The following is a 16,445-nucleotide window of genomic DNA, read 5'->3' on the forward strand; positions in this document are numbered from 1 at the left end:
GCACCTGCTAGTATGGAGAGGTGTTTTTTCTCATACAGGAACAGAGGCAAGCCGTATTTCAACAAAAACCTTTATTTTGTGAAAAACAGTGATTAAAATTAGAGAGCAGTAACCACTGTAGCACAAAAGAAGATTGCAACTACATTTTTGGAGGGTTGCAGCTGTCAGAAATTAGTAGGGTGTGTAGAGGCCCTTGCTTTGAATGGCTTCAGCACATCTGCGGCCACAGGACATCATTAGTTTCTCACACTGCGCTGGTGAGATCTTGGTCCACTCTTCTTCCACAGTTTGGACACTTCCTCCTCCACCGTTCACTGACTTCTGTTTAACTTGAGGTTAGCAATTCCAACTGCAGTGTTGAACCTATTCCCCATTGAGAGTCTCTGCGTTATACTGTCTTCTTGTGCATTTCTTAAATGGACAATCAGCCTTTTTGGGGGACTTGAATGAGTTAGTGTCATTGTAAACCTCCGATATTTCAGAAATCACAGATTTGCAATCACCAACTTCTCCTTCAGAGGCTGAAAGGGTCATTCTTTTAGCCTTCATCTGAACAACCTCCTGTTGCAAGGTTTCAGATCTTACAATCTCAGTGAAAATTAGAGCAATGATGCCAGTTAAATAGGGTTTGTCATTTAATTAAGGAAATTAGCACCAGGCACCAAATTACAGAGTTACCTGTAAGTGTTCTCTCATTTTGGTAAGAGTTTTTTATCAAGGATAAAGTTTTTTATACTGTGCTTCAGAATACAATTCATTTATGAAATATGCTTAAAAAAACTGCCTGTCTACTCCTGTTGGAATAACTTCAAATAGGGCTAAGTAGTGACCTTGAAATTTAGGAAATTATAGGTTGTTCTGTAATTTTGATCTCCACTGTATGTACAAGTTAACCTTTAGCCATAATCTCTGTAGTGTATTGAAGTGCAAATTTTTGAAAGTATAGGTCTCTGCAAGAAAATAATGGGAGTTACCAGATTGGGGCGTTTTTAGACCATGTTACCTGATTGGCTGACGTCATAGTGACGGTAGGTAGGGCGGGGTTAGGTAAGGGGGATCATTTTAAATGCATGATTTAGAAATACCCAGCAGTTTGAAAACACCCACTTTTGCTCAGCAGAGACCTCAATCTCAATTTTTGTCCCATGCGCAGGCGGAGCAAGGTGACACCACAGCCAGCTTTTGCCGTTGCTAGTTCTATGATGTCAGCCTTTAATGGGATAATTCACCCCAAAATGAAAATTAATTTATTTGAATTAAATTAATTCAAGTTGTCACAAAGTTGCCTTTTGTTGAGCACAAAAAAAGATATATTGTTGAAAATTGTTGGTAACTAACCAAACAGTTTACGGTAGCCATTGACTTCCATAGTAAAGGGAAAAAACTATGAAAGTCAATGGCTACCATCCACTGTTTGGTTACCAACATTCTTCAAAATATTGTGTTCAACAATGATGATAACTGATGAGAATTTTAATTCTTGGGTGAATTATCACTTTAATAAATTGGTTGAGTGAAGGATTCAATAACTCATCACATCCTATTGGTAACCTGCAGAATGAGAACTAATCTCAACAAATCTTATAATTAGTCAAAGATATGAGTCATTGGGAAGATTTAAAAATTCCCTGCTGGATCCAGGTGTGCTGTTTTAAAATCATGTCATGTTTTGTCTGCACTTTATGTAACAAAAAACAATCAGTATCAAAATATATTTATATATTAAAAAACAATTTATTTACATAAAAGATATAAAATGTGTTTATCACATATTGTGACTCCAGAGCCATATTCAAAATCCACAGGGACCAGAGTGCTGTGACAGTATTATGCGGAGGATTACGTTCTGAAATCTGAGATTATAAAGTCTTCATATTTGAATCTGTGGTGAGTATTTGATCCTCTCATGTGCCCTTTCTTTGTAGCCGATGCTGTTTTCGCTCCAAGTAGCGAGCGCGAGCCTCTGTGATTGAGCTTTCGTTGTTTCGCTTTTCCAGCTTCTTTGCCACATCCTCTGTGGTCTCTGTTTGAAAAGAAAAACAAGTGTTACAAAAATGACACAATTTGACTACATCAAAATGCTCAGCTTCTTCAAACGCACCAGCTTGTCTTTTTGCTGCCTCTTTCTTCTCCCACTGGGCCATCTCTTCATCGGTTACTTCTTCCCTAGCGACACTACTCAGCTCATAGACGTCGATTTCATGCAGCTTCGGCAACAGGTCTTTCACCCACTCGTACCGGATGGGACAAACCGTTCTCACGTACACCCGTGAGGTAACCAACACGTCATGGAAGATAATCCAATCCAGATGCAATTCTTGACCAAAGAGCTGAATAAAAGAAGTTAAAGTGGGTGGTTGATTAAAACTATCATACAAAAACTGACAGAAATGAAATATTTGAATGTCTTCAATTTCTCACACATGATGAAGGGTGGATGATAACACTGGATCCATGTCCATCCATGGTGCAGAAAGATTTTCCAATAGATCTGAGAACAGAACTAGCTTTAATATTGGCTTTAATAAATAAACTTTATGTAATAAAATGCCATGTTGCACTCACCTCCTGGCTACATTGGTGAAATAACCCAGGCAAAGGCACTGCCGCAGCAGTTCACTCCGATTGCCCTCAAACGTCTCATGTGGAAAGTCTTTGTGCTACATAAACGGCCAAAAACAAGTTGTAAGAATTCACATAATAATAGTAAAAGCAAATACCATTGTGGAGAAACTCTGAATTACCTGCTTTAGGCGAAGAAGAATCTCCCTCAGCTGAGTCTCAACGCTGAAGGCTGACTTTACCGCTCGCCAGTGGATCCAGTGCTCTTTGCACCAGGCAGATGGATTGTCACTGTTTGTCGAACCAAAGTAAAAATGAGTATTAGCGTTTCACATGATTACCTTAAAGAGGAATTTATTTAGTCATTCGGTCAGACTACATTGTGTACCTCGCTCTGCACTTCTCAAACACACAGAGCAGCATGAGGAAATCATTGGAGCTGCCAGCACAAGCTGCTATCTCTTTGTGTCTGATCTCTGCTTCCTTTTGTCCTTCTGGTTTACCTTTAAAAAAAAAGCAACAATCTGTTTATCTAATATTTTAGGATTTAATGGGAAAGGACATTTAATGTAACTGTAAAATACTGTAAAATTTTATTATTGTGGAAAAAGTATAAATTATCATACTAGAAGTCCGATTTTTAGTGATTTTTAAATAAGCCTCTTCTGCTCACCAAGCCTATATTTATTTGATACAACGTACAGCAAAAACAGTACAATTCTGAAATATTTTTATTATTTAAAATGACTGTTTTTATTTGAATAGATTTTAAAACGTAATTCATTCCTGTGATTTAAAAGCTGAATTTTTAGCATCACTACTCCAGTCACATGATCCTTCAGAAATCATTCTGATATTCTGATTTGCTGCTCAAAAACATTATTATTATTATTATTATTATGTTAAAGACAGCGGAGTAGTTTTTTTCAGGTTTCTTTGATGAATAGAAACTTCTGTTCTTCAGAAGAACAGCATTTATATGAAATAGAATTCTTTTGTAACATTATAAATGTCTTCATTACCACTTTTAATCTATTTAAGGCACTTTGCTAAATAAAAGTATTAATTTCTTTTAGCGTATTAGAATGATTTCTGAAGGATCATGGGACACTGAAGACTGGCGTAATGATGCTGAAAATTTAGCTTTGATCACAGGAATAAAATAGTAAAAATATTTCACAATTTTACTGTTTTTGCTGTACTTTCGATCAAATAAATGCAGGCTTGGTGAGCAGAAGAGGCTTCTTCAAAAAACATTAAAAAGTTTACTGTTCATAAACCTTTGACTTGTAGTGTAACTTATAGTTAAAATCTGCATATAAACTACACATTATAATGTTGTAATGCTTAATTTAATTTAAAACAATTTTAGGTTTTGTCTTTTATTTCTCGTTTATTTACACAAGACAGTAGAGAATTTTTACAATGGGCAATTATACAGTATATTATTTTCCGGCGATAATATAAAAATAAAATCTGAATATTTATATTTTTAACTTTGCATCTATAATGTTTTTTTATCATTTTAGTTTGTACTATAATTATTTTGACAGAATCTTTTTGTTTTTACTATTATGTTAACAGGATTTTTACATATAATTGTTAAACAGAAGTAGCGACATAATTTTTTTTTTTAATATTGCAAAATACATCAAGTTTAACAGATTGTCATAAAAGAAGAAAAATGTATTGTATTCAGATGTATTAGATTTAGTTTAAAGGATTAGTTCACTTCTTGAATAAAAAAATTCCTGATTATTTACTCACCCCCATGTCATCCAAGATGTTCATGTCTTTATTTCTTCAGTCAAAAAGAAACTAAGGTTTTTGAGGAAAGCATTTCAGGATTTTTCTCCATATAGTGGACTTCAATGGGGATCAACGGGTTGAAGATTTAAACTGCAGTTTCAATGCAGCTTCAAAGGGCTCTACATGACCAGCTGAGGAATAATCAAAACCTATCTAGCAAAATCATTTTCAAAAAAATAAAAATTAAATGTATATACTTTTTAACCACAAATGCTCATCTTGCACTAGCTCCGTGATGCGCATGTGTGACTTCACACATTATGTAATCACGTTGGAAGTTCTTTGTCTATGTACTTCGGCTCAAAAAGGTAGGGTAGGGTGAAAAACTCATTTGAATAACTATGCACATTCGCTACGGTACTTCCGTGTGACTACGTAATGCGTGAAGTGGAGCTCGTGCAAGATGAGCGTTTGTGTGTGTGTGTGTGTTGTTGTTTTTCAGAAAATGACCAATTGTTTTGCTGGATAAGACCCTTACTCCTTGGCTGGGATTGTGTAAAGCCCTTTGAAGCTGACCTTCGACCTTCAATCAACTTGGACCTTCAGTCTGCTATTCTACTATACGGAGAACAATCCTGGAATGTTTTCCTTAAAAACCTTAATGAAGAAAGAAAGACATGAACACCTTGGATGACATATGGGTTAGTAAATTATCAGGAAACTTTTATTCTGGAAGTGAACTAAACCTTTAGAACTCTCTCATTTCAGCAAATGATCAAGTTCTGATATTTTGACTCATGCTGACTTTAAGTGATAGACATATATGACAACATACAGAAACAATTACCTGGTCGAATGAAGATGTTCTCTACTGACAGCATGGCAGCCACAGGTAACATTACGTCTTCACACCCGAGAGCGGCAGCTTTAAGCAGAGCCCGGGTAAGATTCGGAGGAAGAGGAAACTCCACCATCAACCTCCCCAGCTTGGTCACTTCACCTCTCCTGCAACAAAAAGCCAATATTAGCACTTAAAGGGGAGACCTATTAGGCAAAAATCACTTTTATAAGGTGTTTGAACACAGTTGTGTGGCAGCAATGTGAGAAACAACCAGCCTATAATGGTAAAAATCCACCTAGTCATTTCTGTATAATCTTGATAAAACAGATACAGTCTTTCTGAACAAGCAATTCCAGATTTCTCTCTATGTTGACGTCATCATAAAAATCTGTAAAGTCCTATATGTTTGTGCCAATCATTTTACACCGGACTGCCTCACAAACGAAGGTCAGGTTAACACTGGATTTAAGCAAAGCTTGATTCTGAAAGACGGATCAATACCAACGCTTTTTGCATGAACGTTAGCTCCAGACAAAGTATCACGCATCAACTTTTGCTTTCCAAATCGATTTGTTTTGTTGGCTCTTGAAGCTCCGCCCTCTTCTGAAAATGGGGCCGGGAGAACCAGCTCATTTGCATTTAAAGGGGCAAACACAAAAACTATTTTAAAAAGCAATAAAAACTTAAATGTCGGGTATTTTGAGCTAAAACTTCACATACACACTCTAGGCACATCAGAGACTTGTAAAATGGGGCATAATAGGTCACCTTTAAATTAGGATTACCGAACTGTGAACAATACACACTGTGTGCCATTATTGATATGTAATGTAAATATATGAGCAGGACCAGGGTCAGGATGGGCTTCTGAAAAAATGCAGCTGGCCATATTCTACTGTCTCAGCAGTTTCTTGCAATGTACCTAGATAATAGGCAACAGTCTGTGGGACGCATATCACTCACCTGTCAATGGCATCATACTGATACAGCTGTTTCAGGGCAGTGAGGATAAAGCGTTCCTCTGGACAGTCCAGGTAGGGAAATCTAAATATACCATAATTGGAAAACAAACAAAAAGAAAGTGTTTAAATTATAAACAAACAGATTAAACAATTCAAAAATAACAATGCAGACAGGCCATACCTAATCACATCATGGATACCAAGACATTTCAGTGTGAGAATGACAGATGTAAGGCTGGTCCGCTGAATCTCTGGAACGGTGTACTCAGGCATACATGTGTCCCAGAAGTCTTTACTGTAAATCCTGAAGCATTTTCCTGCAGAGGTTCGACCAGCCCTGCCTGCTCTCTGCTGAGCCTCGCTCCTGTGTGGAAACACCATCACCACTTTATTAAAATAGAACAAAAGTGAAACCAAATTGAATTGTTTTCGTTTTGTAAGGACAAACCAGTCAATTCTTCACTAAATGTTTTTTTTTTACAAGTAGCATAAAACACAAATTTTGTTCACTGCATTTATGGCAACATATAATAAAACAAAAATATGAATAAATTCAACAAAAAATATTATATATAAATATGATAAAACTATTTGAAAAATTATACACACACACACACACACACACACACACACACACACACACATACATACATACATACATATATACATATATATATATTTCTCCCAGGTCACTCACTTGGATATAGGTACCACTTCCAAAATGTCCAAACCAACATTTGAGTTGTGATTTAGTTGTTTCACAAATCCACTGTCAACAATATATCTACAACACAACAACAAATAAGAAATGTTACACCACAACAGTTCCTCTAAACATAATTACATATTTTCTCATTTCTGCTGTTTTACTTTTTTAGTAACTGATGCTTGTTTAATACTGTCTGACTTGTTTCTACCTGATTCCATCAATTGTGAGTGAAGTTGCAGCAATATTCGTCGCTACCACACATTTCCTCACACCTTTGGGTGAAGGCTGAAATATTTGCTTTTGTTGATCTGGTAAAAAAAATAAAAAATAAAAATAAAAAAAATTAAATATCACAAGAAATGTATTCATCACTTCATGATTATGCACAGAATTTCACTCTGTTATGGCTTTTTTAAGACCAATCTAAAGACAGCCTGACCTGTTGGCATGGATCCATATAAAGGCAGGATAAGAAGACCTTCAACTGTCCGGTCATGGACATCATAACGGTAGTCTAAGATCTCAGCCTTCTCAAAGAGCAAATCACAGGCTTTCTCGATTTCAGACTGTCCTGTTCAAAACACAAGCACAGAGCTACAAACTAAAGAGGAATACTAAAAATATCATAAATATAAGTATTTTTTACTTCTGAAAATATGCTAAATTACTGTAAAACTCTTATACTAATATACTACAGTCCAAATGTTTAGGCTGGGTTAATACATTATTAATTATTTTATATTAATACAACATAAAATAAGTGTTTTCTATTCTAATATATTTATTCCTAGTTTGCAAAGCTGAATTTTCATTTTACTCCAGTCTTCTCCAGAAACATTTCTTATGATTATCAAAGTTTTTTTTTCTGTTTAATATTTTTGTGGAAACCATTATGCTTTCTTTTTTTTTTAGCTTTCTTTGAAATAGAAAGCTTTTGTAAAATTATAAATGTCTTTACTGTCATTGATCAATTTAATGCATCCTTGCTGAATAACAGTATTCAGGGTTTTTTTTTAAGAAAAAAAAAACATTTGAACAGTAGTGTACATCTCTACGCTAAACTTACCAGTCAGGAAGACCAAAATATCACCGGCTGCTTCATTTGTATGCACATCTAAAGTCATCTTTACCACCTGAAGATCACAAATGGAACGCATTTACATTCTGTATAGAGTCTTAGAAGTTTCAAACATAGAGTTTCCATTCACACAGTATGTTTATAATAAAGCATATAATGATATACATACCTCTTTGACATACACTGAACTATCTTTATCTTTCGGGCCAATAAGATTACAGAATTTCTCCTTGACTGGATATGTACGCCCAGGAATCATGAACACAGGACAGTTTTCATAAAAAGAGCTGAGCTTTTCTGTTTCTAATGTTGCTGACATCACAACCACTTTGAGGGGTGTTTTACGGCCACGGGACCCTTTTGACAGAGTCTTCTTGAGCAACCCAAGCAAGACATCCTGCAAAACAAACAATTTTATTAATCATTTAGTGAAATATTTAGTGAAATTCTGCATATTGTTAAAAAATAAAAGCCAAAATACCACAGCATTACCTAGGTGTTTTTGGATATTGTTCATGTTAATGCCATAGTATTATTTTTTATACATTAGATTACTATGTTATTACCATCTGATACCGTTACTTTAACATAGCACCACTGCACTACAATCAATATATACAGTAAATTAAAAAACAAAATGATAACATCTTCTTAAAATATAACTAATTTCCCAAAAAAGCCACAAATTGCATATATAGTCCACATACTGTATTCAGGCTCCTCTCATGCGCTTCATCCAGAATCACAATGCTGTATTGTGATAAACTGGGATCTGCAAGAATCTCCCTCAGCATACAGCCATCTGTCATGTATTTAATCATTGTGTCCTGATATGAGAAAAATGCAAAAGCTGTTAAAAATGACATTAACTAATTACACTAAAGTTTGCATAATTTTGTCAGAGTTTGAGTCACTTACATAAACCTAGGCCATGTACTCTTAAAAATACAAATATTGTATCATTTTAGTTTACTTTCAAAAAGCTTTTATCACTATTTGCATCTTTTATCACAACAGCAAAGACGTAATTTTTTGTTAACTTAAATAGCATCTACCGTTTAGTTGCTCCCTAAAAATGATTACATTTGTAAATACAAAAAAAAGTTTCCTTGTTTACTGTGACATGATTTTATGTGCATTTATTCCATAATGCAAAACAATTTAATTCTCTGTACTACAATATGAAAAAGATGATTAATATTATTTGCTGTACTCCCTTAGTGTCAATTACAACAATATGGTCCAATATGAAATACGAAGATGATATTTACATGTACACTGCCGTTCAAATGTTTGGGGTTAGTTATTATTTATTTAAAGTAGTCTCTTACACTCAAAAAGCCTAAAAATACAGTAAAACAGTAACATTGTAAACAATATAACTAATAACTAAATGTAATTTCTTCCTGTGATTTCCTTCAGAAATCTAAAATACTGAAATCTAAAGTTGATTTTTTTGCTCAAGAAACATTACTCATTATTATCAACATTTAGTTGAAAGCATGATACTTTTTTTTCAGGACCCCCTGTATAGTAAGTTCAAAACAACAGGATTTATTTCACATAATAAAATTGTAATTATAAATGTCACCTTTAAACCATTTTATGCATCCTGGCTGAATAAAAAAATATATTTCTTTCAAAAACAAATAATACTAATCCTAAACTTCTGAACGGTAGTGTATATTATTGAAATTACTGTACTGAATATTCCAAAACTTCAGAAAAAAAAAAAAAAAAGATACAAAAGCTGTCACTGGGGTGGTACCTTTTCCAAAAATACTGTATAACATTTAGGCTTTAATATGTGCATTTTAGGTACTAATATGTACCTTTAAGTTACTAATAGGCACCCTTCAGGGGTAAAAAAGGTGCAAAAGTGTAAGTTTTAAAAAAGGTACTGCTCCTTTTGTTCTGAGATACAAATGTTGAAGTGTTAAATAAAAGTGTAATACCTTTGTTGAGCAGTCATCAAAGCGCACTTGGTATCCCACCTCTTCACCCAGCCTGACCCCGATCTCATGGGACACCCTCTGGGCTACAGTGATGGCTGCAACCCTCCTGGGCTGAGTCACACCAATCCTGCCATTCCTGCAAAGACCTGAACAGAAAAAGACACATGTTTACACGATATAGCCAACACAGATAATGAACATGCCTGTCAATTCCAGTTCATTATTGGTCATGGAGGTTACATACATACCTGCTTTATACAAGTACTGAGGCAGTTGAGTGGTTTTTCCGCTGCCAGTTTCACCCGTTACGATCAAGAAGGTGTTTTCCTTCACTGCCTGTACGAGTTTGTGTTTGTGTTGATAAATAGGCAGCTTTTTTGATACATTCTTCTCCGTTTCTCTGCTCTTCTCTGATTTTGACATGTCTGTGTCCGTTCAAGCGCCGCTTATCACTTTCTAACGTTGCTCAAACGTACATTTAACCTCTTACGATTTCTAAACGCTCAGGAGAATATTAATAAGTCATCTGCGGCAGAATACCTTATTTCACATTGCTTACAAGTTGTTAGTCGGTTCACATTAACGTTTGAACTCTTCTTACTCACACGACGCGAAGACACACTAGCGCCACCTGCAGCACTGGATGACATATCGCCGCTGTGTTCACTGCAGGTTTCCAATGGTGTCCACACTAGCAGCTGGTATCAAAATGTGTATGAATTGCCATAATTCCGGTTGGAGTGCATCATATTAGGTATGTTTAAAATAAATACAATAAAGTATAAAATAAATGTTCAAAATACAGCACTTCGTAACCAAATAGTTCTGTACTTCCTATCAACAAATGCTTATTACCAGATGTTCGTTTGGTTTAAAACAGAGATTTTTATGACTAATTGTGACCCTGGACCACAAAACCAGTCATAAGGGTCAATTTTTATATCATCTGAAAGCTGAATACATAAGATTTTCACTAATGTATGGACAATATTTGAGCGAGATATTAACTATTTGAAGATCTGGAATCTGAGGGTGCAAAATAAATCACACATTAATGCACATTACTAATTAAAAATTAAGTTTTAATACATTTACAGTAGGAATTTTACAAAATATCTTCATGGAACATGATCTTTGCTCAATATCCTAATGATTTTTGGCAAAAATCTATCATTTTAACCCATACAATGTATTTTTGGCTACTGACCTCCAGATCAAAATATCCAACAATGTATTTGCTAATTTCTGAAAACTACAAATAGACATTTCACAACATTTTCAGAATAAGGTCAACTTGTGACAAACTGAAAGTTCTTACTAGTATGTTTGCTAACAAACTAATATTAAAATGCATCAACTGCTGTTTGTAAGAAAGGCAGAAGGACAATAATAATTCTGAAGAATTTTTGTTTTTATTTAATGATTTGTGTATGTCACTTAACAAACAGATTTTTTAATGAAATTAAATTTCCCATCAATCATTGTTAAACATTTATTGAGATATTTAATTATTTATAATGAACAATTATGTAATGCAAATTGAATCGTGTATTCTTGTTTCTGTGGAACTTGATTCTGTCGTCACAAACTGACTTCTGATCACTTCAGTCTCCGTATATTGGATTTTTAATCTGATAAGCTGCTGAAGAAAAGAAAGACAAAATAAAATTATGTATTTTTGGCAATAAAAAAAAACTGAAAAAATGCCATGTAATAAGCTTTCGTTCATTTACAAAATAACTGACATTCAATTCAGAACAATTGAAAGTGATTACGTTTTTGTTTTTTCCGTCTTTGGCCAGTATTTGCTGGAATGGTGAGCTCCTCCTGGTTGACTGAAATATTTCAAACAGATGTTTGAGTTATTTAATTCATAGCACATAAAGTTCGTCTGTTTTTCCAAGCACAAATATGATCTTACCATAGTATGGTATTACATCTGAATGATGACTTGTTGATGGCTTGGGAACGGCTCTAAAGGCTGATTTTTTCAAAATTAGATTTGCATCATTTATCTTGTAAAGTAATATAATAAATCAAAAACCAAAAATGATGATTCACCTCTCTGAGGATTTTGTCCCTGCTGCACAGCCGAACTTTGATTTGGAGCACGTATGTCATTTTCTAGACATAAAAAAACATTTATTATTTTATTTAAAATTATAGTAAAAAAAAAAAAAAAAACCTGAAGTCCATTGTTCACACAGTGAAAATAGTTAAAATACATAATTCATACCATAAATAGTTGTAGGGCCCCTCCTCACACCTTCAGGAATAAGATCAGACAAACAAAATGTTTATTCAGAGGTAATCTAATCAATAATACCATATCATAACATCATATTCTTTGAACATAAAAAGTTTGGTCTGCTGAAATTCCAAAATGTAATGCATAGTGCATATGAAACCAGGAACAACTTTTGTAACTGTGATGGAGAGACTTTAAGCTGTCTTCCATCACTGTTTTTACTGTTTCTGGTTCATTGTTATAATATTTACATAGAGTTTGCCTTTATGGATTTCCTGTCGGCGTGGCAATAAGAAGTGCAAACTTGAGGGGAAGCGCTCATTTTAGCTAATTTATGCAAATGTTTGTGCAAATACGTTTTGATTTTCATCCTTTTAATGATGGTATTAATTATATTCATTTACTTAATTCTTCTCATATATAAATCATATTGTGAGGCAAGAGTTTATTTTATAAAAATATGGTATGTTCCAATTTGTAAGATCAGGAAAATGTATCTAAGATAGTAGCAAGGGGGAGATGAACAGAAAAAGTTCTCGTCAATGAGGTTACTGCGATGCTGTGTAAGCAAAATAAACTCCAGCCTCAGTGTTGTAGAGGTAACACTTTACAATAAGTTTCGTTAGTTAACTACTTTAGTTGACATGAACTAAGAATGAACAATGCTTCCGCATTTGTCAGTGTTAGGTCATGTTTATTTCAACATTTACTAACGCATTATTGAAATCAAAAGTTGTGCTTGTTAACATTAGTTAATACACTGTGAACTAACATGAACTAACAAAGAAAGACTGTATTTTCATTAACATTAACAAAGGTTAATAAATACTGTGATGTACTGTTCATTGCTCTTTCGTGTTAGTTATACAATAACTAACATTAACTAATGGAACCTTATTGTAAAATGTTACCCAGTTTGAAGTACTTGGCCGTTCTAGTTTCAAAAAATTGTTTTGTCTTTGTTTTAAACTTTTAAACATATTTATTTGTGTATTTAGCATGCAGTATTTGCGTATTTGGTTTTACTTTCAGAACACATTTTCTAACGTTTTTGCTGTCGAATGTTCCAAGTAGCCTTGGTTGAATATTTAGAATGTAGTGCATTGATTTTTACATGTACCTTCTGTGTTTATCGAGACCACAAACTGGTAAGTAAAGCATTTAAGACATGTTTCTTACCCCTCTTCTTTCTGTTTCTATTTTCGCTGCTTTCTGCATTCTGTCTTTCCTCGTGGGAGTTGGTACCTGAAATTCAAATGATTTTCATAGAGGGCAAGAAATTCCACAGAATGTGACTCGGTGCTGAACATGAAGCACTTATTAGGTATGTTGGTCACACTTTATTTTAAGGTCCAGTTCTCGCTATTTACAAACCATTAACTAAGTATTTGCCTCAATAAACTTCTAATTTGCTGCTTATTAATAGTTAGTAAGGTAGTTGTTATGTTACTGGGTAGGATTAGGGATGAAGAATATGGTCTTGCAGAATAGGTGCTTTATAAGTAATAAACAGCCAATGTGTTAATACTAGACATGCTAATAAGTAACTAGTTAATATTGAAAATTGTTCCCTATACTAAAGTGTTAATGATATGTTACACTGCTCACCTTCACTCTGTACTCCATTAACTGGATCTGATTTAGATGACGTATTTACACACTTTCCTGTCCAAGAAAAGAGAGCATTTTTACATTTCTGTTCATTCTGTATCATTTATTTGAGTAAATACATTATTATTTTTATTTTATATAATACATATAAAAAACACCATTTAAATTAGACTGTTTAAATAATGATCAATGCTCACCATAGAATTTTGATAACAGGCTGAATGCAATAAAAAGTAGAATAAACAATCCAGCTCCAGCCGCAAAGTAAAACCAGGGGTTTGATTCATTGGTTTCTTCTAAACAAAAAAAAAACGTCTATAGATAAATGTTATTGTAGACTAATTGTATAATAATTTCTGTATATGCTCTTAAATACTAAATATAAAAAATAATCCAAAGTTATTGCTTGGCATGTTGTCACACTACAAATGTTAAGTTATTAAACTGGAAAATGCTTTTAAACTGCCTATTTCAGCAAAATTTTTAAACACAAAAAGTCATGAATCTGTGAGAATGTAAACGATAACAAAATACTTAAACCACTGTTATGTAAAATATATTGTTTACATGCACATTAACATTTGCCTGAAAGTATGTTAGTGCAGTTATATATAGTACTAGTGACAATAAGACCTCTGAACTTACTCTGAACATCCAGACGTTCATTGGCGTTCACCCTCCAGCATTTACTCTTCAGCTCACATTTGTATGTGCCAACATCTGAAAACTGCAGTGCATGGATGAGGATAGAGAAGTTTCCATGTTTAGATAAAAGGGGAAAAACATTCACTCGTCCTTCTTTAGGACTGTCAAAGAAGATTTTGCCATTTATCGCAATCGTTACAAGAGTATAATGCTGGCCACTATAATAGTGGCTCCATTTCACCATTTCTGTTTCATTGTAATGGCTAATATTAAAGTAACATGGGAGAAAGACTTCAGATTTCAGAGAGGCGTTGACGGTAACTTCTCTACATCCTGTAATCAAGTGGTCCACAGCTAAAATTGAGGGGCATAAGATATAAATAAGTCAGTATGATATCACAAACACACTTGTTAAAATATTTAAGATTCTTTTGCTACTAAACATTACATATGTAATGTTAAAGAAATCTGTGTTTGGTCAGCTTTAAGCACAACTATGTAATAAATAAGTAAATAACTCAATATCAATAATTTTTTTCCCCAGCACTACATGAACTACATTATAGCTAAAAAAAAAATACTGGTATTTTGAACCTACCGTTTAAAGACATCAAAGCACCAAAAAATATCCAAAGACGTGAAATGTACATGATGCATGACATCCAAGGTGTCAAAGTTGCAAGACCAAGACAGAGAATGTGTAGGATGATGTCCTTCACATGATATTTCCTGTAAACACACACACAAAGCCTCTTACATGTGGCACTCCGGGGGTGCGATTTTTATAAGCTACCCATCATTTACCCGTGACCGAAATATGATTTTCTACTGCCAGATTAGTGATGCAGCTCTGACCAAACAGCGAAAAAGTGCTTTGTGATGCATTTGATGACATTAAAGGCTGAGAGAAGATAGATTTTTGTTTGCATTAGTGTGTTTTGAGGTTGTGGAATCGAACGCTGGGCTACTTAGCCAAGTTCAAACAGCAGGTTTCCATTTTTACCACATCCTGTAGCAAAGTCAAAGTGAGATCGCCTCCGATTGTTATATGCGTGAGACTGTTATAAAACAAGTTATTCTTTCTTATCTCACATACAAAGCATTTAATAATTAGCCTACGGATTTCATACAATTTCTTTTTATGAAAATAAAAAACTGACATTGTCGAATAACTGCTACGTAATCTCTGCATAAACTATGACATTTTCTATTACATCGGACATGCAAATTTAATTGATTGAAAAAATTATGTTATGGCCAAAGCAGCAGGTTTTTTCCCTGTTTTGAAATTGTATGTAGCCTATCCATCTTATTTTTCAATGCGGAAGTAAGTTTTCTGGTAATGTGTTAGACGTCCGGTTCATAATCCACCATAGGGAAATAACGAGAAGAATATCGAAGTGCAGTAAACAGTAAAACAGTTTGCACTGTAAACCAGTGTGTTCATAATTAAGATAATACAACATGGTAAGACACATCAGTTTGCAAAACGAGCTTTTTGTGCAGCTAAAAATAGCTAGAAGTGGATGAGACTAGAAGCCAGACACACACACACACAAAATTACAAATGCCTGCACCCACTCTTATGGAAAAAATAAGGTGGATAGGGTACAACGGGGCTGAAGGCGCCGTTAAAAGGTGGCTTTAATATTATTTTCCTCTAAACTACTAGATGGCACAAAAACATGGCGTAACACTTTCTAAACATTCGCTTTTCAAGTTGCACGTGCAAATTTGTCTGATCCTTGACACGATCGCGGGCTGCAGCGCAAAGTTGATTCTGCGCTTACGAGATCTAACATTTGATGTTTTTTAAAATGTTGTAGATTTAAGTAGCAAATGAGAATCGGTAAAATGGATGCATATATTTTGAGACAAATGTCTTAATAATGATTTTCAGTTTTAAAATAATTAAAGCAACAGTTTTTAAATAACGAAAGAATGTGTACAATTGTGGTGTTTGGTGTAAAAAGCGCCCCTGCTGTTGGGGCTAAAAGGCACAATACTTAACATTATAATTAATAGAAGGCCAGCTTTTCTATTTGTTGACATGATATTGTTAGATTCAGATGGAAAATATCATAT

General features: G+C 34.3%; 2 protein-coding genes across 4 annotated transcripts; both read right to left on the minus strand.

Moving 5' to 3' along the window:
* Positions 1 to 1,741: 1,741 nt before the first annotated feature.
* dhx40 (DEAH (Asp-Glu-Ala-His) box polypeptide 40) lies at positions 1,742 to 10,468 on the minus strand. 2 transcript variants are annotated; one of them, XM_051128482.1, is made up of 17 exons: positions 10,105 to 10,468; positions 9,857 to 10,002; positions 8,609 to 8,728; positions 8,071 to 8,298; positions 7,890 to 7,956; positions 7,263 to 7,394; positions 7,032 to 7,131; positions 6,812 to 6,898; positions 6,296 to 6,478; positions 6,116 to 6,196; positions 5,159 to 5,316; positions 2,951 to 3,065; positions 2,745 to 2,853; positions 2,566 to 2,660; positions 2,422 to 2,491; positions 2,102 to 2,330; positions 1,742 to 2,023 (listed from the first exon to the last, which is right to left on the minus strand). In XM_051128482.1, exons 1-17 carry the CDS (start codon positions 10,277 to 10,279, stop codon positions 1,905 to 1,907), a joined length of 2,214 nt encoding a protein of 737 aa, XP_050984439.1. In that variant the 5' UTR covers positions 10,280 to 10,468; the 3' UTR covers positions 1,742 to 1,904. The 2 variants fall into 2 exon arrangements, with proteins under 2 accessions (XP_050984439.1, XP_050984440.1); XM_051128483.1 differs by lacking the exon at positions 1,742 to 2,023 and having other exon boundaries at positions 2,145 to 2,330; positions 2,424 to 2,491.
* Positions 10,469 to 10,982: 514 nt separating this feature from the next.
* LOC127176993 (uncharacterized) lies at positions 10,983 to 15,383 on the minus strand. 2 transcript variants are annotated; one of them, XM_051128915.1, is made up of 11 exons: positions 15,364 to 15,383; positions 14,959 to 15,089; positions 14,361 to 14,714; positions 13,913 to 14,011; positions 13,713 to 13,769; positions 13,284 to 13,349; positions 12,093 to 12,122; positions 11,918 to 11,980; positions 11,778 to 11,837; positions 11,632 to 11,691; positions 10,983 to 11,495 (listed from the first exon to the last, which is right to left on the minus strand). In XM_051128915.1, the coding sequence occupies exons 1-11, from the start codon at positions 15,366 to 15,368 to the stop codon at positions 11,461 to 11,463; spliced, it is 960 nt and encodes a 319-aa protein (XP_050984872.1). In that variant the 5' UTR covers positions 15,369 to 15,383; the 3' UTR covers positions 10,983 to 11,460. The 2 variants fall into 2 exon arrangements, with proteins under 2 accessions (XP_050984872.1, XP_050984871.1); XM_051128914.1 differs by having other exon boundaries at positions 10,983 to 11,498.
* Between the last annotated feature and the right edge of the window lie 1,062 nt (positions 15,384 to 16,445).

Source organism: Labeo rohita, chromosome 15, assembly GCF_022985175.1.
Source record: "Labeo rohita strain BAU-BD-2019 chromosome 15, IGBB_LRoh.1.0, whole genome shotgun sequence".
NCBI classification, from domain to species: Eukaryota; Metazoa; Chordata; class Actinopteri; order Cypriniformes; family Cyprinidae; genus Labeo; species Labeo rohita.

Bases quoted from the DNA above. Each gene is read 5' to 3' on its own strand.
- dhx40 (XM_051128482.1), bottom strand. From the start codon at position 10,279: ATGTCAAAATCAGAGAAGAGCAGAGAAACGGAGAAGAATGTATCAAAA. The intron at 8,729-9,856 runs GTATTACACTTT...TTCTCATATCAG, and splicing joins TTGATGACTGCTCAACAAAG to GACACAATGATTAAATACAT. The intron at 6,899-7,031 runs GTAGAAACAAGT...GTTGTGTTGTAG, and splicing joins CTCACAATTGATGGAATCAG to ATATATTGTTGACAGTGGAT.
- LOC127176993 (XM_051128914.1), bottom strand. The intron at 13,350-13,712 runs GTGAGCAGTGTA...TTTGAATTTCAG, and splicing joins TAATGGAGTACAGAGTGAAG to GTACCAACTCCCACGAGGAA. The intron at 11,499-11,631 runs GTAATCACTTTC...TCTTTTCTTCAG, and splicing joins AAGACGGAAAAAACAAAAAC to CAGCTTATCAGATTAAAAAT.